We start from the raw sequence: 23969 nt of genomic DNA, 5'->3' as shown, positions 1-23969 counted from the left end.
CGTCAAGTCTGTGTTGACTCAATACTTTCTCATGGTGTTGCTGAAAGTGCTGTCTTTTGCACGAGACTCTTGGTGGGCATTAAAAATCCCATGACTCTCTTGTAAGAGTTGGGGTGTTAACACTGATATCCTGGACAAATTCCAGCTCATGCAACTGCATTCTGACTCCTTAAAATCCCCCCTGCATTTTAATTTGGAAAAGGGTTCTCACTTCCCCTTTCCTAATCTGCAGTGTAATATTACTGTCAGCTGCTAAACAGCTGCTGTGTTTCATGCGTTGCCTAGGGAGGTGGTGGAATCTCCTTCCTTAGAAGTTTTTTTAAGGTCAGGCTTGACAAAGCCCTGGCTGGGATGATTTAATTGGGGATGGGTCCTGCTTTTGAGCAGGGGGTTGGACTAGATGACCTCCTGAGGTCCCTTCCAACCCTGATCATAGAATCATAGAATATCAGGGTTGGAAGGGACCCCAGAAGGTCATCTAGTCCAACCCCCTGCTCAAAGCAGGACCAATTCCCAGTTAAATCATCCCAGCCAGGGCTTTGTCAAGCCTGACCTTAAAAACCTCTAAGGAAGGAGATTCTACCACCTCCCTAGGTAACGCATTCCAGTGTTTCACCACCCTCTTAGTGAAAAAGTTTTTCTTAGTGAAAAAGATATTCTATGATTCTATGATTCTATGTGTGCATTTGGTTGTGGGCAAAGTGATCCCTGCGTATATTGTTTGTTATCGTTTGTTAAGCACTAATTGTGTGATTGGCTTTGTGCAAAACTCAGAAGAAGATTTCATCCCAGGCACATGGAGCCTCCTTCCAGCCAATGTCACCTTGATATCTAAGTATAATGCCCTGATCTTGGATGGGTGACCAGGGCACGGGGAACCTCACATATTCCACTTAGCACCTACTGGCGCAGGGACCAGTGGCCTCAATACCCCTGAGTGCTAGGATAATACAAGAATGAAGGAAAACCCAGGCAGTCACTGGCCCTCCTGGGGTATAATAGCAGGCATGTCTAGATGGTTGTGAGAAGGGCAACACCTCCACTAGACTTGTAGCCAATCAAGGGGGAGCAGCCAATCGTCTAGACTCACAGGATTTGAGACAGGCAGGTAGCCCCTTAGATGGACAGGGCTTTTTGGGAAGACAGCCACCTCCCAGACACACAGAATCATGCACCAGTTCCCTCCTCCACCCTCACCTTCCGGACACCAAGGATTTGAGAGGGGGAGAGGAAAGGCAACTTTCTGGGAGGGTCAGTATTGGTGGAAGAAGTTGTACAAGGCATATATAGTTTGTGCATTCAAGTATGCAAAGCTCTTTGAGATCCTTTGCCATGAAAGGGGCTATATGTATGTAAGATGTGTTATCACCAAGTAACAGCCTCTTCTGTATGGGTTAGAGGATCGATTTCCAGTGAAGACTTTTACTTGCTGCTTGTATCAGATGCTCTTCCCAGCTCTCGCTCTCTCCCTTCTGAGGCCTCATGTCCTATGTGGCACATTAGATCTAAATTAAACTCTGTGGGCCCTGAAATTCTGTGGCACTGTTTGCCACCCGCTACTCTTATCCCATTCAAGACCCCTCCCTGCACGGCACAGTCAGTACAGTATGAATGGCAGTGTTTAGTTAATTTGATTTTCAATTCATTTATTTTAATCTGCCCCCAGATTTTCAGTGTGCTACAGATTTTGCTCCTGCAATGCGTAGCTGCATTGCAGAAGCTGGCAGGCTGGTGATTTCATAGAATCATAGAATATTAGGGTTGGAGAGACCTCAGGAGGTCATCTAGTCCAATCCCCTGCTCAAAGCAGGACCAACACCAACTAAATCATCCCAGCCAAGGCTTTGTCAAGCCGGGCGTTAAAAACCTCTAAGGAAGGAGATTCCACCACCTCCCTAGGTAACGCATTCCAGTGCTTCACCACCCTTCTAGTGAAATAGTGTTTCCTAATATCCAACCTAGACCTCCCCCACTGCAACTTGAGACCATTGCTTCTTGTTCTGTCTTCTGTCACCACTGAGAACAGCCGAGCTCCATCCTCTTTGGAACCCCCCTTCAGGTAGTTGAAGGCTGCTATCAAATCCCCTTACTCTTCTGCAGACTAAATAAGCCCAGTTCTCTCAGCCTCTCCTAATAAATCATGTTCCCCAGCCCCTTAATCATTTCCGTTGTCCTCTGCTGGACTCTCTCCAATTTGTCCACATCCTTTCTGTAGCGGAGGGCCCAAAACTGGATGCAATTCTCCAGGTGTGGCCTCACCAGTGCTGAATAGGGGGGAATAATCACTTCCCTCAATCTGCTGACAACGCTCCTACTAATGCAGGCCAGTATGCCTTTAGCCTTCTTGGCAACAAGGGCACACCGCTGACTCATATCCAGCTTCTCATCCACTGTAACCCCTAGGTCCTTTTCTGCAGAACTGCTGCCGAGCCAGTCGGTCCCCAGCCTGTAGCGGTGCATTGGATTCTTCCATCCTAAGTGCAGGACTCTGCACTTGTCCTTGTTGAACCTCATCTGATTTCTTTTGGCCCAATCCTCCAATTTGTCTAGGGCCCTCTGTATCCTATCCCTACCCTCCAGCGTATCTGCCTCTCTGTCTTTAAAGGCTCTCTTCCCAATGACAAAGCCTAGAGACTTAATTTTTTAAGAAAGTGAAAGCATTGATTATGGAGCATAATTGTAAACCAGCTGCTTTTAAAATGGGGTATATTGGGGGGCCATTTATGCACCTTCATGATCTCAGTATGCATGGGCCCTGACAGTATTTTGCTCTGTGTTTATAAAGCACCTGGTCACCGTGGCATCTGTACAAACATGCAGCATTTAACAGCCAAAAAACCACGGCTAGTGTTACTGGTTCTCCTCTCTTGCTTTTTCCATTTTCAGGCTTAGGTTATGAATCTGAGTTTATGTTGCCCAACCCACCCTGTAACCTACTTGTCTTGGTGCCACTCAGATCTTCCTCTTGTTCTGCACTCATTCCAGGATGAGCAGATCCAGTGTTGTGCTCGTGAAGGAGGTGTACTCACCACCTGTAGCACGCCCTTGTATCCGGGTGCAGTGCTGCAAGGATCCTCGTCTCCAGTGCCTCCAACTGGCTGTCTGCCTCTTGCCATGTCTTCCGTGCCTCAGCTCTCTAGCCAAGTCCCAGGAAGTTCAGCTGGGAGGGTCATAGGCAAGGCTGAGCCTGGCCTTAAAGAGCCAGCCTTCCTGTGACAGTGCTGCAATGAGAAATAAGTGAGGTCATTCTGTAATTCGCACCTTCCTTCTGATACTGCTTCCTCAGCGGAGGAATGAATAACTGCCTTGCATCCATCATCTGGGCATTCCATGGAACTTCCCAAATCACGTGTAAAATCTCAATGTCTTCCATTCGGCACCATCGCTAATGGAACTGTAATGGTTTCCGTGTTCTTTTGCAGGTATAGCAACTTTTAGGCCTCCAGTACTTTCAATACCTGGAGAAGTACCACGTCCCCAATAAACGAGAGAGGTTGTCCCGTGCCCCAGAGGAACAAACAAAGACGTTATTTTGTAGTGGTCAGGGCACAGGATTGCAAGCCAGAATGCCTCTGCTTAACTCATTGGATACCCTTGGGCAGGTCACTGAGGCCCAGATTCTTAAAGGTTTTTAAGCATGTGCTGTGCTCAGTGTTACAACACCTAACTGATTTAGGAGCTTAAATCTCATTTTCAAAAAGGATATAGGCACTTAAGAGACAAAATCCCATGAACAGTCAATGCGATTTAGGCTTCTGGGAGCCTAAATCACTTGTAAAAAAGGAAACCTAGGCTCTTATATCAGTTTGGCGTTGCAACGCTGAGCACAGCAATGCTTAAGTACCTTTAAAAATCTGGGCCTTAACAACTCTCAGCTTATCCGTATGTAAAATGGGGGGTGATAATACTTTCCTAGCTCACGTGTGCTGTCAGATTTAATGCTTGTAAAGTGCTTTGAGTTCTTTGAATGGAGCATGCTATTTAAGTTCTATATAGTATTAGCAGTAATTGTATGAAGAAAGCCATTTTAACCTACCACAGGATGACAGAATGAAATGGTCTTCCAGTGGAAGCACTCTCCAAAAGGAATTCAGAATACTCTTTAATTAAGGTGGGAGGCTACAGCTTGACATGTCTTGTGGTGTGTGTCAAATGTATGTAACCCACATTGTGATCTTTTCAATGAAGAGGTGCCATCATTGCATTGCTTAAACAATTGTACTACAGTGAATTCATTGCACGCTCATTACACTGATGTGCACAATTAAGCATAATTGGTACTGTATAGTGTAGAATAATTCTTGCCTAATGTTTAATTCACTTCTGTGCTGTTACAGTCAATTTCAGAAGCCTGAAATTGGGGTTGTATGAAACTCATTGGTTTCAGCTCACAGAGGAAAGAGCAGATTTAATTTGCATGAAGTCATGCCCTGGTGTAAGTTTCAAGTTCAAACCAAAAGCAAAAACTTGATCAACACCACTGTGCTAGAATCATAGAAATGTAGTGCTGGAAGGGACCTCCAAAAGTCATCCAGTCCCGCCCCTTGTATTGTAGCAGGGCCAAGAAACCTAGACCATCCTTGAGAAGGGTTTGTCCAACCTGTTTTTAAAAACCTCAGTGATGGGGATTTCACAGCTTTCCTTGGAAGCCTGTTCCAGAGCTTAACTACCCTTTATGGTTAGAAAGTTTTTTCTAATATCTAACCTAAATCTCCCTTGCTACAGATTAAGCACATTGCTTCTTGTCCTACCTTCAGTGGACATGGACAGCAATGGATCACGGTCCTCTGCATAGCAGCCCTTAGTAGATTTGAAGACTGTTCTCAGGTCCCCTCTCAGTCTTCTTTTTTCAAGACAAAACATGCCTAATTTTTTTAAAACTTTCCTTATAGGTCAGGATTTCTAAATCTTTTATCATTTTTGTTGCTCTCCATGGGACTCTCTCCAATTTGTCCACAATTTCCTGAGGCGTGGCACCCAGAACTGGACACAATACTCCAGCTGAGGCCTCACAAGTGCCGAATAGAGTGGGACTATTACCTCCTGTGTCTTACATACAGCACTCCTGTTAATACACCTCGGAATGATATTAGCCTTTTTTCCGCATTGTTGACTCATATTCAATATGTAATCCACTGTAACCCCCAGATCCTTTTCAGCAGTACAGCCACCTAGTCAGTTATTCTCCATTTCGTAGTTGTGTATTTGATTTTTCCTGCCTAAATGAAGTACATTGCACTAGTCTTTATTGAATGTAATCTTGTTGACTTCAGACGAATTCTCCAATTTGTCAAGGTCATTTTGAATTCTAATCCTGTCCTCCAAAGTGCTTAATCCCTCCCATCTTGGTATCACCTGCAAATTTTATAAACCTACTCTCTACTCGATTATCCAAGTCATTAATGAAAATATGGAAACCTTAAATCAGTCCAGAATCACTTGAACCTCGGCTAAGTGTTACTCAAAAGATTTGTGAGCCTTGCTCCCTGTAACTGGGTCTCAGTGGGTCACAACTGAGGATGCCAACTTCAGGACAAACTGCTGAGAAACAGGGGAAACACAACCTAAAACTGGTGGTGGTTATTCCATGAAATATACCAAACCAGCAACAAAAATAAACTTCTGTTTCACTGCACTGGCTACCAAGAAGTCATAAAAGCAGTTTCCTTGGGCATTTCAGTTCTTATGTCACCACCAAAATCACTGGATTTAAAGATGAGTGGTTCTTTACAACCAGTCTCATCAAATAAAAGGTTCTTCTGATCCCAAAGGACTGGCCACACACCCAGGTCAATATATGACTTAGATATTACCCAAAAATCACACTGATGCCAATCCTTTAGTATCTAAAATCGAAAGGTTTAATCATAAAATGAAAGAAAGAAAGGCGAGAGTTAAAACTGGTTAAAGGAATCAAATACATACGCCAATTGCAAAGTTCTTGGTTCAAGCTTGTAGCAGTGATGGAATAAACTGCTGGCTTGTTAAGTCTCTGGTTGCTTCCAAATCATTGGAAGGACCTCAGTCCCTTGGTTAGAATGCTTCCATTAGTATAAGTCCATAGTCCAGAGGTTTGAGCAAGACAGAGGCAAAATGGAGCTATTTCCAGGGCCTTTTATAGCTTTTGCCATGTGGAGGGAATCCCATTGTTCTCACTGTGGAAAATTACAGCAACAAGATGGAGTCTGGAGTCACATAGGCAAGCTATATGTCCATGCATTTTGCTTACTCACAGCAGGAAATTCCATTAAGTGTAGATGGGCATCTCCCATGGTCCATTGTCAGTTAAATGTTCTTTTGATGGGCCACTCAATTTGAATAGTCCCTCCAAGATGTGCTGGCTACCTACTTGTGGGCATTACCCCAGGGGCTACAAATACAAAAATGATACATGCATACAGATAGCATAATCATAACCAGAAAATCATAACCTTTTCATAGACATCTTACATGCCACATTTTGTACAAGATTTGTTGCAAAAATATAACAGTGGTTGCAACAATGATCTATATCATCATATTTTAGTCAGATAATGCCACCTCCCTCCCCTCTCCCCCAAAAAAACAATCTGTTGATTAACCTCGGCCAAGTTTGGAGTTTGTGCTGAGGTACATTTCACAGAGTTTTGAACATATTTTGTTGTGAACATGTTGTACAGCTTGGCGTGAAATGTTCTGAGAAGTCATAGGTGTATTCATCATCTTTCTCTTCATCGCCCAACAGACGTACCCAAATGGGCTCTTGGAAACCACTTGAAAAGCAGCCTGTCACTGGAGAAACAGCTCTTCCTTACTAACAGCTGAGCTGAAATGTTTCAAAACCACTATAAAACTACCTAGGGAAGCTCCGAAGCTATGGTCTGAAGGGTTTTTTCCCCAAATATATATTATATAATGTATAAATATTATTCAGTGTCTAACCTTTAATATGAGAACATTCATAGTTTTCCTTGACTATGTAAAGGGACACTGGAGCCCTGAAAGTGCCCCATGTATCAAAGTGATCCTTGAATAAAGAACAAGGAGGAACTACAGTGGTACTGGGGATGTTCAGTCAATGATTCTGTTTGGCTTGGCGCTAACAGAGTTTTTTGTGCCTTTGTTATCCTATGAGTGTGTGAACTCTTTGGTCTGCTGGCCTATTTATGATGTAGGGCCTGAGTCTTGTTGACACTAAGGTCCCTTAATGTAAATCAAAACCAGGCCCTTAGTCTACACAGGAAAATTCTGCACTGAAATGCACCCTGTGTAACCTTATGGAACTGAATGGGTTGCGTGGGAGGTAAGTGAAGGCAGAATTTGGCCCTGTGTGTGTGTATATGGGAAAATTTCCCAGCACACATTCATAGCCCAATCCTGCAAGGTGATGTGCATCTCACAGATTGAGATTACTCAACACCTCTCAGGAGGCACTCCGCACCTTTTAGGATTAGACTATTGGCACTTGAGATGTTGGTACCCTTGCGTCTCTGTACACGTTTTCTGATTAATGGAACTTTGTCCTTTGCAGTGATTCCATATCACCTCATCATCACTACTGGCACAGAATATGATTCAAGCACCGAGAGCCGAGTTTACATCATCATTACGGGTCCTCAGAAAGTGCAGACAGGCAGAATGTGGCTGGATCTCCTGAAAGAAAAGAAACAGTTTGCTGATGGCTCCGTGGAGAAGTTCTCTGTTATGGGATTAGATGTTGGGGAGATCAAAAAATTGGAGGTACTGTGTGAACAAAGAATGGTCATTGGAGCATGTTTCACCTATCTTCAGTATAGTTAGAAAAGGCCAAAAGAGGAGGTGTTTGGATCCAGAATAGAAAATGGGGTTCTCTCAAGTTGTTCTCTCACAAGATTTCAACTACACCCAAACCAGAGTCAGCAAATAAGTCCCTTCTGGTTTTGGATCAGACTTAGAACCAAGACTTCAGAGGGCAGGTTCAAAATCTGCAAAATTTAAATGCCTTTGATATTGATGTCCCAGTTTTGTCCCATCTCTAATAAAATGACAGTTGCTCTTCCATAAGACGGTTGTTTGAACATCTTCAAAGTAAATTTGTTTTTTTATCTGGTGCAGTTATAATTTATCCACAGGTGCAGTAAAAATAGGCCCAGGAATTTCCCTACACCCCCCCATGGGGGTGTTTACCCCCTCTCCTGAATTTCCCCAACACCCGCCCCAGTTTTGTGAACTAGTTACATGCAGTGTTGCCAATTTAGTGATTGTTTGGAAATGTGAATTGAAATCGAAACATTGATACACACTTTAAAATCATATGCAGTGTATGATAAAATACGTGTATCTGAAAAAGTATAATAGATTTGAAAAGTATGAACGTAGACTAGCTTCCTTGTACAGCTGTTTATGACAATGTCAGTGCATTCATTTCCGTGATGTTGGCCAACCTAATCATTTCAAATTATGATTTGTAAGCAAAGTCTAAATGAGCTCTCCCTGACAGCTAGTGATGAGCTGGGGGCTGGAGGGAAAGGCTTCAGGACCAGACTGTATTTACATTCACACCTAATCTACCTAGGTATCCAGCAAACAGAGCTATGTTGCCCAAGTGATAGATTTTGGCTGGGGTTGGGTTACAAATCATTTGAATGCGAGGGGTAAAGAAATGTTGTTATTCTTATTGTATGAGTAAAGGGCAGTAGCACTGTACTTTAGCCTGTGCTGATTGAGGGCATCACGAGAGAGGGTGGGGACAGGTGTTTTGCCTGATGGTCTGCCTGAGTCACAAGTACTATTAGACCTGCCCCTCTCCACTGTTTAAAGACAGAGCTGATTAGGCTCCATAGATAGTCTTTGTTTTGTTAAGTGACCACTACAGCTGAAATCACTGATATTCAGGACTAAATGCTTAGACCTGCTGTGGGACAGAGTTTCTGTGGAAGAGACAGCCCAGTCTGCACTAACAGTGAGGTTCCCCCACTGAGAACTCAGCTAAAATCACTGAGAGCTGGGTGGAACCTCAAGAGACCAACTCGCAGAGGTCACAGTGGCAGGTGGCAGCAGAAGATGACGGCGCAGGGCCGTTGGCAACAGAGCGATGGAGTGAACGGTGGCACAACGAACAACAGCGGCCAGAGCGAACAGTGAGCAGCTGGAGGAATGAGCAAGGTGCCTTCTTGCCCCCCACCTAGGAGGTGAACTCATGTGAAAGCACCTCTGAACTCTGAGTCTCCACTGACCAAGGACAACACCAGTGAGTGATAATGAGGCTGTTACTCAACACAGTTCTTGCAAACAAACCGGGCCGTGGCACCGTACTTTCTATTTAAGCAAGAGATACCACACACTATAGATTGGAGGCCAATGTTAAGTGCATTGTCACTTGTTCTGAAGTTGAACAGTGGTTCCAAACAAGACCAGCAAATGTTCACTATCTTTCTGCAAGAAACTCAACTGACTGGCTAGACGCATGTGGTGCAACAGTGAAAGACTCAACAGTTGAAAAAGTGAAGAACTCTCTCACCACATTCAAAAAATTTGCATACATGGCTGATGAATGCACCAATGCAAATGGTCACCAAGTATTAAGTCATTGTGTACGTTATCTTGATGTCAGTGGTAGGCCAGTAGATGCATTTCTAGATGTTCAAGTTATAGAAGAGAGATTGGCTGCATCTGTGACAACCCGCATCTTAGAAGAGTTAACTGCTTGTCAATTGGACCCCGAACAGATGGCTGCTTGTGCTTTTGATGGAGCTGCAAACTTCTGTGGAAGACATGGTGGAGCACAAGCTTTGCTCAGATAGAAGTGTAACCCTAGTCTCTCCTATACACACTGCAGAGGCCATCTACTCCAACTAGCACTAGTACAAGCTGCAGACTCTTCAAAAGACATTAGAAAAGCTATATATTTAATGTCTTCATTATATTCTTTTTTCTGCAAGAGTCCAAAAAGACTGAATATCTTGGAAAATATAGAAGATACACTGGGACTGAAGTTCAAATTAGTCCAACTTTTGGATCAATCAGAGAGCTGTCCATTGAAAAAGACTTCAATCCAGAAGTTGACTAATAAAGGCATTTATACTGAATCATTAAGTGAAGAGGACGAGAAGTGTTTGTTAAGACAACTGAAAAAGTACACAGACTTGATTCTTAAAAATCTACAACAGCGACTTCTACATTCTACTCAACCTCTATGTAGCTTTTACGGATCCCTGTCCTATAAAACACCGACAGTTGAGTGGAGTGAGGCACTACCAGCAATGGGGCTGCCATGTGCTCAGGACAGAAGAGAGAATTTGAACACAGAGTGGAATATCATACGATGAATGAATGAAGATTTGACCTCAACTTCTTTTTTATCATCACTAGTGGCTCAACTCGATCTTTATGCTATGTTTCCTGGGCTGAAAGAAGTAGGAATTCATCTCTTGCTACTCCCAGTCACAACAGCTACAGCTGAGCGTTCTTTTTCATCATTGAATAGAATTTTGTGTTTTGAAAGAAGTCGCCTTCTGCCTGATCATGTGAATGAACTAATGAGCATATCAATTGAAGGAATGGAAGTACTGGACATATGAGAAGCGACCAAAGATGAATGCATTGCATTCAAGAAGTTCATTAACAGAGTTGTGCACAATTATAACAAGAAACCAAGAAGGATGTAGATGTAGTGCTTCATAGAAGGCTTGAGTAGCCAACTTTAATTTGTGTGATGATTGTAAAATCTAATCAAATGGTCATGAAACATTTTTCAGTTTTTACTATGGTGCCATGCAGCCCACCTTCACCCTCACAGTCTCACCCCTCAGCGGCCCTGACCTGCCGCCCCCCTTGTAAATTTGAACACACACACCCTAATTTCAATTCCTGGGGAAAACACTGCTCCTATTCTCTATTCACCTTTTCCCTTGTTGATTTTTGCAGTGCTTCCCTCTGAGTTTCATAAGCTGCCTCCAGTGAGAAAAACATCTTGTATAATTTTCTAGCTAAACATGGAAATTGTTTTCAGAGCTTGGAGGGCCTCAAAAACGAGAATTAATCATGGCTCATAAGCAATGTGCACAGATCAGAGCTCCTACAAAAGGAACCTTTCTTTTTTTATCATTGTTATGGCTCAGGGAGACAGAATTTACATAAACTCCCCATCACTGAGTTTAAATGTAGTATGAATTGTCAAAATATGAATAATTCTTGCTCCACATGGCAGTTACCACCTCCTGAAAGTTAACCCAAGTCCCACAAGTACTGCAGTCTTTCTGCAAGCCGAAGCCCACCAGGACTGAGGATTTCAATAGGCAGTCCATTCCAGGCCATGCCCAGCTGTTGCTGTTAACTTTCCAGATGTGCTGACAAGCCTTTTTAAATTTTTTTGTCTAGAGAGAGAGAGAGGAGTGAAATATACAAAGAGAGAGAACTCCTAAACAAATTGAAAAGGAGTACTTGTGGCACCTTAGAGACTAACCAATTTATAATATATTATAAATAATAATAAATAATAAATAAATAATAATAAATTGGTTAGTCTCTAAGGTGCCACAAGTACTCCTTTTCTTTTTACGAATACAGACTAACACGGCTGTTACTCTGAAACCTAAACAAATTGAAAATCTCTTGAACTTGCATGCCCTGTTGCAGCAGGTAATGGTTAAAGTGTAATGCTTCCATTAACTTCCATTCAAGCAATGCATTCTGACACCTTGAGCTGTGCTTTCTAATAGCTTTTAGTTTATTATCAAGCCACTTCCTTAATGCACTCTAAGTGCCTAGTTATTAACGTTAGGCCAATTTGTATCCAAGCATTTTTGGTGCAGATTTTCAAAGTTAGGCAAGTTATAACGCCTCTTCCCCCTCCCTCTCCAGTGTATGTTTATATGTAAATGTACCTCTGACCTGGGCAGGTAAGTTGTGGGTGAACAAGTATTGGCCTCCACCAAACTGTTCAAGAGGAAAGGAGAGAAAATCAGCAGTCTGGGGAAAGAAGGATAAAGAAATGAGCAGGAATGGTGGGAGGAAGAGAGGGAATGGGGAATCAGAGAAGGAAGTGTGAAGTAGGTAGGGACACTGTGAGAAGGGCGACAGGCAGGACGAGGGGAGAAAATAATAGAGAGGAAAAGGGGGGAAGGAAATGATGTGAAGGTGAAATTGAGAGAGAGAGAGAGAGAGAGAGAGAGAAGAATAAAAATCAAGAAATAACACACAGCTTTTAAGCTAGCCTCTGGCCACTTGGGCTCCTAAAGCCTCAATAGGCCCTATCATTATCCTATCCACCCTCCTATTCATTTGCCCATTTTTCCTTTTTAATGTGCCCTGCCTCTGTTTTGATAGTCACCCACTCAGGGTTTTGTGCCTCTTTTCATGCCGTCCCCTGTGCCTGGAAAGTCTCTCCTGGTTAAAATGCATCTCAGTATGACATCCACAAGCCAATCTGCATTGGCTGCCATGGCACATGTGCTTCTTTTCTTGTACAATATTGTACCCTTTAGAGGTACTGGGGAAGAAAATTGCTTGCTAGTTATCTACTTGGTGGAGGTGAAGAACACCTGGGTATTTGGAATTGGCATTTGCTTGCTATTAGCAGAACGTGAGAGGTTATAGACATAAATTCTTGAGCAGAAATAACAAAGTATATTGCAGAAGATGCTGGAATAGTCTCTGTACTCTGTTCGACTGGCTTTACTAGCATAGTAATATCTGCACTGTGATGCAGTTTGTAATCATGTATTTTAAAGACAGACACAATGAAGATTTGAGTGATATGAGAAGGCCCCTTTGCTGCCTGCTTTGCCTACATCTCTAAAACTTTGTAATGATAAATTTTAATTTACACATTGAAATAAAAATAATGTGGACACCTGGTAGTCGCAGGAAACGACAGGCAGGCACTTGGTGAACACTGAATAGTGCTTTCTTAAACTCATGTTCATTTTTTTCTCCTAATAAAGAAAAATAGCCCAGCATCTTTGATTTCGACTGCCACAGAGAATCACAATATTATTTAAAATTCCACATTTCCCCCTGTGCATGGGGTGTCTTTCTTGGGCTGATATGCCAGGAATCTATGTCCTGTCCTCATTCAAATCCCTCCACAAGATTCACCTCTGACATGATACCTACCAGAAAGAGCCGAGCTCATTTCGTTGTTACAAATTCTGCCCCACTGTGCTGTGTGCTTGACCTGATCTGGAAAGACACTGAGCATTCTCTGCTCTCAGGAGTCCGGGAGATTCTCAGCACCTCCGAGCATCAGACCCTAACCATGTAATCTCTTTGCTGTGACCTTTGTCTGTTCTTTCCCCTTCTGTTTTTTTAGTTTACCCTATTGTTGTGTCACATCTGAAATTTGATTGTAGGCTCTTAAGGGCAGGCTCCCTGCCTTATTATCAGTATTGTGAAGAGCCTAGCAAACTTTAGACTCTGAGAAATAACAACAGTGACTAGGATTTTCAAAGCAGCTGTGAGGTTAGGCACCCAAGTCTCTCTGAAATTCTGCTTCGTTAGGATCCTTTCAGCATCCCAGCCAGAAATATCATCAGTCTTCCCAGATGGTCATTATGGCTCTATGTTCAGAGACTACCCTCTGGTGTGATTATGACTTAAGACCATGCAATGTATTGATGTGGCTTATTGCACGATTCATTTCGAAAAGGAACAAATATGACAGCTATTTACCATTCCTGCAGGCTCAAAAGTAACCTGCTAAGAAAACTCAAAATTAAATAATCCCAGAGTTATGTTCTGAATGCCGCACTGACCATGCTGTAGGGGTAATTCAGCACTGAACTAAGTTTTAACTCCAGTCCTCAGACCAATGTTTAAAACCTTAGGGTTGCCGACTTTCTACTCCCACAAAACTGAACACCCTTGCCTCATCCCCTGCCCTGCCCCTCCTCTGAGGCCCCATCCATGCCCTGCCCCTTCTCCAAGACCCCGCCCCCCACTCACTCTATCCCCCTCTTTGTGTTGCTCGCTCTCCTCACCCTCACTCACTCACTCATTTTCACCGCATTAGCTCAGGGGGCTGGAGTGCAGGAGGGGGTGAGGGCTCCAGTGGGGGATGCAGGCTCTGGGGGCGGGGGGGCGCAGAAATGAGGAGTTCAGAATGCAGGAGGGGGCTCCAGGCTGAGGCACTTGGTTGGAATGAGAGAGGGGTGAGGGCTCCAATTGGGGGGTGCAGGCTCTGGGGTGGGGACCGGGATGAGGGGTTTGGGGTGCAGGAGGGGGTTCTGGGCTAGGGGGTGGAGCTAAGGGTTTTGGAGTATGGGAAGGGGCTCCAAACTGAGGCAGGGATTTGGGGTTTGGGAGGAGCTACGGGATCTGGGCTGGGGGGTGTGGGTTCTGAGATGGGATCAGAAATGAGGAGTTCAGGGTGCAGGAGGGGCTTGGGGTGTGTGTTGGAGTGAGAGCTCCAGCTGGGGGTGTGGGCTCTGATGTGGAGCCAGGAATGAGGGATTTGGGGTACAGGAGGGGACTCCAGACTGGGTCTGAGGGGTTTGGAGTGAGGGATGGGTGTGAGGGCTCCAGCTAGGGATGCAGGCTCTGGGTGGGGCCGGGGATGAGGGGTTTGGGGTGCAGGAGGGTGCTCCAGGTTTGGACTGAGGGGTTCGGAGGGTGGGAGGGGGCTCAGGGCTGGGGCAGGGGGTCGGGGCACGGGGGAGGGGTCAGGGTGCAGGCTCTGGGTGGCGTTTATCTCAAGCAGCTCCCAGAAGCAGCAGCATGTTCCTCCTCCAGCTCCTATGCGGAGGCACAGCTAGGCTACTCTGCGCGCTGCCCCATCCACAGGCGCCACCCCTGCAGCTCCCATTGGCCACAGTTCCCTGTGCGATGCTGCAAACCAGAGATTCAATGGCCCGGTGAGCCTCCAGGATCCCTTTTCAACCAGATATTCTGGTCAAAAACCAGACACCTAGTCAGCCTAGAGGACCGATGAAAGTCTGCTGGTCTTCTGGATTCTCAAAGGTAGCCCAGAATGCAAATGTTGATGTCAAGAGGTGTCCCAGAATGATGCCTAGTGGGACATTTGTAATGAATTGAGACAAGAAGCAGACTTTCACAGGAGTCCCAACAGAATTTCCCCTAAAGCTACTCTGTGTCTGCTTTCTAGGACTTCCCCATCCTCCTCATTCCTGGCATCTTCCTACAGATTTAAAGAAACAGTGCACGTGTTCTCATAAGGGCTGCTATGTTGGCAGGGAGGGTGCGGAAAAGCAAGTGCATTCTCCACACCCCCCTCGGAATCTGAGAATTATTGCATCCACTGTGCACTTGAACGTCCCGAGTGGTTAGCATCAATTGTCTGCGGCTGCACAGACATTATCGGTGTAATAATATTCCTAATAGGAGTGATGGTTGAGACTGTTTGATAAAATGATCATTTGTTTTTGGGTGGAGTAAGATACAGACCTCTCATCCTCGATAGAGCTGTTATTCTTAAAAAGTTATTTTATATTTAGAGGGGTTCAGAAAATAATTTGTAATAGTTGAGAGCTAAGAGTTCTGTATCTCTTAATGATGCATAAGTTTTGCTTTGAAAATAATGAACTGCAGGCAGCTCTTATTTCCAGCCTGTTATGAACAGATTGTTCATTAGAATGACTGACGGAGAGAAGTTTGCTTTTTGTGATTGGGATACAGAATTATTCTGTTAGGGATGTGCTAAGATTAATCTCCCCAGTTATTTAACAGTGACACACACGTTCTTGGAGAGGAGTTTGAAGGATTAGCAGTTGACTGCAGCTGTACCATCTCCAGCTGTGATGTGTCAGATCTCATAGGCGAAGGCTGGGAGACGCTTCAAGGAGGTGCAGAATGATGATAACTAAATATGAGGCATTCTTCACACTGAGTCAGTACTGAACCAATGCTCAGCATAGTGCTGGGGTTACTGTGCTGCTTCGGGACCAGCTTTCAGCTGTCTATCTAAGATAAGCAGATGGCACCATCACCATAGTATCTGAGGGTTTGTCTGCATTGTGGCATGGCCACTGCTGGCCCAGGTCAGCTGACTCAGGCCATGGGGCTCTAAAGTCTCAGTGTAGATGTTTGGGCTCAGGCTGGTCTCTCTGAGGGAGCTGACCCAGGCTCCGAGTGCCATGGATGTTTTAATTGCAGTGTAGACGTACCCTCAGTGCCTCACAATCTTTAATGTATTTATCCTCACGCCATCCCTGGGAGCTATGGAAGGACCATTATCTCCATTTTACAGACGGGGAACTAAGGCACAGAGAGACTAGGTGACTTGTCCAAGGCCATACAGAAAGTCTATGGCAGAGCAGGAAATTAAACCCAGGTCCCCCAATTCCTAAGCTAGTGCCCCTTGGACCAGCCTTCCAGAGGTCCTGGAACCAAATGGTCATTTAAAGATCCATTTAATATTTATAGTACAGTAGCAGTTAGAGACTCTGATCAACATTGGGGCCCCACTGAGAAGCAGACACAGTTCCTGCCCGGAAGAGCTTACAATTCAAGAAAATGAGCCACATACCAAAGTTAGGGAAGAGGGAAGCAATCCGATATATGTATTTTTATATACAGACATACATATGGGGGGTTGGTGTGTGTATGGGAGGGGGTGTATGGCCTTACAGGGTGTGATGAGGCCATTCTGTACATGGGGAATGGCAGGGAAGAAAATGCCAACTAAGCGGAGCCAACAAGTGGGTGGTCATAACTGCTATTGTTGGTGGAGTGGAAGGGGGTGATGCTGTAATAGGTGTGGTACTTTTTGCAACAATAGGGGTGTTTCTTGACCATGTTTCAATGTGGGCAGTTGCATTCTGCCTTTTTAATATCACTTTTCCCACACACACACACACGTATATACAATTAGGGTATTGTATTGTCCTTCACTTCTGTCTAGGTTTTAAAATCATGGCCATCAGTATGATATCTGAGCACCTTAACTAGTATTAACTGCAGTGGACACTGACATCCTTCCTTTCATGTAGAAATGTCATGCATTGTTTTACATCTGCTCTGTTCCATCCTGGAGGTGACTGCATTTCAGCAGTACATGAAATAAACTGGCTTTGGCTGTCATTACCAATTAAAACATCTGGTCTGATCATTTCCTATTAGGATCCCTGGATACATCTATACTTCCTTTAACAGTCAATGTTTTTATCTCTCTGAATGTTGTAGCTGGGTCATGATGGTGCCACACCAGAGAGCTCCTGGCTAGTAGAAGAGCTAACACTCATTGTGCCCACTAAAGGGGTCATGTATACCTTTGTCTGTAAATGCTGGCTGGCCAGAGACCGAGGGGATGGTCTCACTTCACGTGTCTTCAACATCCTGGATGCAGATTGTGTTAACATTGGCCACAAGGTATGTTCTAAGATGTTGTTACTCTTTAGCAATTAAATTAAAACCTACCTCTATATAAGTGTGTATGTGCCATATATGGTAACAGATTATAACATAACTACAGTGAATACATTTGTAAACTACTGTACTTTCTACATGAGGTTTGGGTTTCTTATTTTTAAAAGGTATATTTATTATTTATTTATAATTTTTGCTTAGTATCATTACCTGTGATAAAGCACTGTATATATTTACAATTCTAAAAAAATAATTTCTAATCTGTTATATTGTATGCACAGGAAATAATTTCAAAGTTAACAAAGTAAGATGTGACTTTTTGTTTGAATGAAGTTTGCGGATTGTTTTTGTACAAAGTTTGTGTTTCAGAAAAAAAATATTTTTGTTTTTGCTCAATTAAAAGAAAGCATCTGGAAACCATTAGACTTTTATAGCTTTGCTTATCTGTTGAATCAAGTACCAAATGATTTAAATCAAATATAGCCAAGAAAAATTAAAAAGAAAAGACAAAAACCACTATATATATATATATATAAACATTTGAGATGAGATGTTGTGTGCTATATTTTAACCCAATACAAATTTAAAAAGCCTGAATTATGCAGTCCTTGGAAATAAGATTCATAATGGAAATACTAGCAGACAATAATGTTGACGAGTGAGACAATAATACAGTTTTGGTCTGAAATCTCTGTTGGTAAATCTATATTCACAGCTAAATCACCCTACTGGTAAAACAGTAATTTCATACATTGCTCCTGACTTCCAATTAAATGAAATTTACTCATAAAATCTTTTTTGTACCCCAGACAAACAGAAGTATAATAACATTTTCTACTGACAGACACAGCCACTGCACACAGCCTTCAACAGTAGAACCTAGTGCACTCATAAAGAAGACTTTGGGCAGAAAACCGGGACTAAGATCTCCTTTATCTGAAACGTTCCACCAGTTCTTTAACTTTCACCTTGACAGCTTTCAAAGAGTCACACCAGAGACCTCCTCTAATGTGTCATCCATAAATCAATATTGATGCTAATTAAGGTTTAAGCTTAGTTTTCCATTAAAAGCTCAGTGTTGCCCACCACTTCCTTAAGTTTACCAAAAGTAATTCCACCCACCTGAAATCTCATATGTGAAGTTATGCCAGAATTTTGCTGGAAAATTTAGGGGAAATTAGGGACAGTGTCTGAGAGCTGAGAGTTCAAATACTGAAGGGTAGGTTTCACTTTTCGAACAGTTCATAACATATCCTGTCCCATCTTTCCTTATAAATGTCTTGGATCAGAAACTCCAAATTTGTTGGCATTGGTGAGGACTGGCACCTTTAACTATTTTTGGAAAGTTAATGGTATGATTTTTCTTCACCTCCTGCACAGCTGCCGCATAATTTAAATGTATCAGTTTTAATTTATTTTCCCTCCTATTCCTTTGACACTCTTGAATAATGTGGCATCCATGACTGATGCCTATAAAACCTACATAACGTATCACACCAATAAGGAGTACAGTGTATTGGGACAGTTTCAGATATCCCTCCACTGATAAACCCAAGGGCCTTAGTTACCATGAAAAACATCTGCAAGAGTGCCTAAGTGACTTAGGTAACTAAGTCCCATTGACTTTCAGAGGGACTTCTAGGTCACTTAGGTGCTTTTTGAAATGTTATTGAGAGTCCCATGGAGCATTGGGACTCAGGGACCTAAATCACGTAGGTGCTTTTGAAATATTTTACCCCATGAGTCCAGCTGTTTACATCTCAGAGAAAGAGAATAAAGTAAAACTAATATGTTGAAAACGACCCCAAGTAGCATTCCTATGCATAAGCTGGCACAACTTTAAAGTCTGATATCTTGGGACCTTCCAGAGCTAGATGCAAGTACTGTGTATCGCACTGGGAGAGTGGGAATCTCCACTTTGCCATGGCTAAGACACCCAATTCTGCACTTGGGATGGAAGAATCCCATGCACTGCTACAGACTAGGGACCGAGTAGCTAGGCAGCAGTTCTGGAAAAAGGGACCTAGGGGTTACAGTGGATGAGAAGTTGGATATGAGTCAACAGTGTGCCCTTGTTGCCACGAAAGCTAACAGCATTTTGGGCTGTATAAGTAAGAGCATTGCCAGCGGATCGAGGGACATGATCATTCCCCTCTATTCGGCATTGGTGAGGCCTCATCTGGAGAACTGTGTCCAGTTTTGGGACCCCCCACTACAGAAAGGACATGGACAAATTGGAGAGAGTCCAGCAGAGGGCAACAAAAATGATCAGGGGGATGGAGCACATGACTGATGAGGAGAAGCTGAGGGAACTGGGATTATTTAGTCTGCAGAAGAGAAGAATGAGGGGGAATTTGATAGCTGCTTTCAACTACCTGAAAGGGGGTTCCAAAGAGGATGGATCTAGACTGTTATAAGTGGTACCAGATGACAGATCGAGGAGTAATGGTCTCAAGTTGCAGTGCGGGAGATCTAGGTTGGATATTAGGAAAAACTTTTTCACTAGGAGGGTGGTGAAACACTGGAATGGGTTACCTAGGGACATGGTGGAATCTCCTTCCTTAGAGGTTTTTAAGGTCAGGCTTGACAAAGTCTTGGCTGGGATGATTTAGTTGGGGATTGGTCCTGCTTTCAGCAGGGGGTTGGACTAGATGACCCCCTGAGGTCCCTTCCAACCCTGATATTCTATGAGTCTATGGGTATGTCTAAAGTATGAAATTATTTCGAATTTATTCTATTTGAATTTTCTGAAGCGATTTTATACATTTGGTCTTCTGTATCCCCAGTAAGTGCATGAATCTGGCACACTGCATCCACAGTACCGAGGCTAGCATCGAATGTCGGAGCGATGCACTGTGGGTAGCTATCCCACAGTTCCTGCAGTCTCCACCGCCCATTGGAATTCTGGGTTAAGCTCCCAGTGCATGACGGGGCAAACACATTCTCACAGGTGTTTCTGGGTGTGTGTCGTCAGTCGCTTCTCCCTTTGTGAAAACTATGGCAGACAATCGTTTTGCGCCTTTTTGGCATACAGACGCCATACTGCTTTTAGCAGACAGTGCACTGCTGCTCTCCTGCTACTATGAATCCACCCCGCATTTCCTCTTGTAATCTCTAGTATCGACTCTTTCTCTTCCTCATCGACCGCTTCCACTGCCAACTCTGCTCGGCCATCATGAACCGAGCAGCACACCTTCTGCCGCCAACTCTGTTCTCCCGCTCTTGCCGCGCTACCAAGCTTCTCCATGTTGTCTGTCCTGGGCTCCCGCCTCCGTGAAAGCTACAGAAGACAACCATTTCCCGCCTTTTTTCGGCTACCGTGAACCAAACAGCACCTCTTCCACTGCCACTCTGCTCTCCTACATTTCGTGCCCTTTTCCCAGGAATACCCATGCAGGCGCACCATAGCCATAGAGCCCGCTCAGATCTCCACTGCAGTTTTGACCATTGTAAATACCTCGCGCGTTATCCAGCAGTATGTGCAGTACCGGGCGAGGAAGCGACGACAGTGCGATTACTATACTGATGAGGACATGGACACAGACGTTCCTAGAAGCATGGCGTGTGGCGATGGGGAGATCATGGTGGCGTTGGACCAGGTTCATGCAGTGGAACACTGATTCTGGGCCCGGGAAACAAGCACAGACTAGTGGGACCACATAGTATTGCAGGTATGGGATGATTCCCAGTGGCTGCGAAACTTTCGAATGCATAGGGCCACTTTCATGGAACTTTGTGACTTGCTGTCCCCTGAAGCACAAAGACATCAAAATGAGAGCAGCCCTTACAGTTGAGAAGCGAGTGGCCATAGCCCTGTGGAAGCTTGCAACACCCAACAGCTACCGGTCAGTCGGGAATCAGTTTGGAGTGGACAAATCTACTGTGGGAGCTGCTGTCCTGCAAGTAGCCAACGCAATCATTGACCGACTGCTATCAAGGATAGTGACTTTGGTAAATGTGCAGACCATTGTGGATGGCTTTAATATGCTGGGGCTCCCTAACTGTGGTGGGGCGATAGATGGAACACATATCCCTATCTTGGCTCTGGAACACCGGGGCGGCCAGTACATAAACCACAATTTTTCCATGGTGCTGCAAGCACTGGTGGATCACAAGGGACGTTTCACCGACATCATCGTGGGATGGCTGGGAAAGGTGCATGACACTCGCAGCTTCAGGAACTCTGGTCTGTTTAAAGAGCTGCAGGAAGGGACTTACTTCCCAGACCAGAAAATTACTGTTGGGGATGTTGAAATGCCTATAGTTATCCTTGGGGACCCAGCCTACCCCTTAATGCCATGGCTCATGAAGCCGTACACAGGCACCCTGGACAGCAGTCAGAAGCCGTTCAACTATAGGCTGAGCAAGTGCAGAATGGTGGTAGAACGTGCATTTGGACATCTAAAAGTGCACTGGTGCAGTTTACTGACTCGGTTAGATCTCAGCACAACCAATATTCCAGTTGTAATTGCTGCTTGTTGTGTGCTCCACGATATCTGTGAGAGTAAGGGGGAGATGTCAATGGCGGGGTGGGAGGTTGAGGCAACTCACCAGGCAGCCAGTTTAGCACAGCCAGACAACAGGGTGATTAGAAAAGCGCAGCAGATTGCGCTGCACATTGGAGAAGCTTTGAAAATCAGTTTCATGACTGGCCAGGCTACGGTGTGACAGTTGTGTTTGTTTCTCTTAAAGTTACCCGCCCCCTATATATATGAAAGGAAATAAAGTCACAATTGTTTAAAAACTGTTTTTTATTATTTGTTGCACCAAACATTGAGAGAAATCAGAAGCTAGATGGCGGGGGAGTGGGGGGAGGGATTGGGTTATGGGGGTGGAGGAGGAGGGAAGGACAAGTCCAGAAACCAAATCAAAATTTTGGATATGCCAGCTTTCTGCTGCTTGTGCAATCCTCTGGGGTTGACTGTGTGGGTCCCCTTAGCCTCCCCCAACGTGTTCTTGGGCGTCTGCGTGAGGAGGCTATGGAACTTGGAGGAGGGCGGTTATACAGGGGCTGCAGTGGCAGTCTGTGGTCTTGCTGCCTTTCCCGCATTAGATCCATCATACAGCGGAGCATGTCAGTTTGCTCCCCCATGAGCTTGACCATAGCATCCTGCCTGCTCTCATTGCGCGTGTCCCTCCTCTCTTCGTATTCATGTAATGCTTTACGCAACTCCGCAATTGTTTGCCTCCACGCATTCAGCTGGGCCCTATCAGTGTGGGAGGACTGCATGAGCTCGGCGAACATATCGTCCCAAGTTCGTTTTTTCTGCCTTCTAATCTGGACCAGCCTCTGGGACGCAGTAGATAGGGGCCGGGTTGAAACATTTGCACTGGCGGGAGGAGAAAAAGGGGAGGGTGGTATTTTAAAAGATACATTCTAGAGAACAAAGGGGACACTCTTTCTCAGTGAAACAGGCAATTCACAGTAAACAACACATGTTCTTTCTGTACAAGGTCGCATTTTGCTTCTTATACTGAAGTGCCTGCCACTTTGGTGTGAGTAAGCCATCGACGTTATTGATGCGGCTGGGCAGCAGAATGCAGCTTGCAGGCAGCCATGGTAAGCCCAAAGAGCACGCAGGATTCTGCTTCTTCCGCATTCATTTCAATGTTTTCAAACTGCCAGGCTCTCTGGGATGATCGCTTCACACAACACGCTCCCCCACTCCCCCCCTCCCACTGCATGGCTCCGATGAGGCTCTGAGCAAGGATGAGCTAGCCCTTTAAACTAAATGCGAACAGCCCAGCACAGCTGGGTTTTCCCCCACCGCGTGGCTCCGATCAAGCTCTCACTCACCAGAAGTGCCTTCTCTGGGGTGATGGTCCGGGAGCATGCCTTGGGAGTGGGGGGAGGCTATTGTCTCCAGCATTAAGAATAGTTTCTGGCTAGGGGAGGAAATGGATTCCCTACTTGCTGCCTGTGCACTGTCCTCCTCCTCCTCCTCCTCTTCGTCCTCCAAAAACTCATCCTCCTTGCTCCATGCTACTCCCCCTTGCAGGTGTCCACGGACAGTGGTGGGGTTGTGGTGGCATCACCCCCCATAATTGCATGCAGCTCACGGTAGAAGCGGCATGTATGGGGCTGTGACCCAGAGCACCGATTCGCCTCCCTGGCTTTTTGGTACACTTGCCTGAGCTCCTTGATTTTTGTACGACACTGCTCTTTGTCCCTGGAGTAGCCTCTTTCCGTTGTGGCCCTGGAGACTTTAGCATACGTATTTGCGTTTCTTTTTTTGGAATGTAGTTCTGCCATAACAGATTCGTCTCCCCAGCATGCAATGAGATCCAGCACCTCCCGTTCGGACCATGCTGGAGCTCGTCTGCAAATCCGGGACTGCTTAGTCTCTGTGATGGTGGACTCTGCATGGTCGCCTGTGATGGTGGACTGTGCTGATGGTCACCTGTGCTGATGGTGACCAAACAGGAAATTCAAAAGTTCCCGGGGCTTTTACTGCTAACCTGGCTAGTGTATCGGAGTTGAGAGTGTTGTCCAGAGCGGTCACAAGGGAGCATTCTGGGATAGCTCCCGGAGGCCAATAATGTCGAATTCGACCACAGTACCTGTAACCCGGAACTGCGATCTCGATTTTAGCACTACTCCACTTGCCAAGGTGGAGTACAGAAATTGGATTCAAGAGCCCCTTAAATAAAAAAAAAACTGGTTTGGTGGTGTGGATGGAATCAGTTTT

General features: G+C 44.7%; 1 protein-coding gene across 1 annotated transcript in view; it reads left to right on the top strand.

The window, feature by feature from the left end:
• LOXHD1 (lipoxygenase homology PLAT domains 1) overlaps nt 1-23969 on the top strand; it is a gene marked incomplete at its 5' end in the record, with an annotated part of 327020 nt that overhangs the window by 238232 nt on the left and 64819 nt on the right. The window contains 2 exons of the mRNA XM_084628053.1: nt 7511-7719; nt 17098-17283. Of these exons, the coding sequence (XP_084484179.1) occupies nt 7511-7719; nt 17098-17283 (395 nt within the window). The remainder of the gene's footprint in view (nt 1-7510; nt 7720-17097; nt 17284-23969) is intronic.

Source organism: Lepidochelys olivacea (assembly GCF_965140295.1).
Source record: "Lepidochelys olivacea isolate rLepOli2 genome assembly, chromosome: 5".
NCBI classification, from domain to species: domain Eukaryota; kingdom Metazoa; phylum Chordata; order Testudines; family Cheloniidae; genus Lepidochelys; species Lepidochelys olivacea.
Note: the sequence above shows the minus strand (reverse complement) of the source record. Positions and strands in the feature narration are given on the sequence as shown.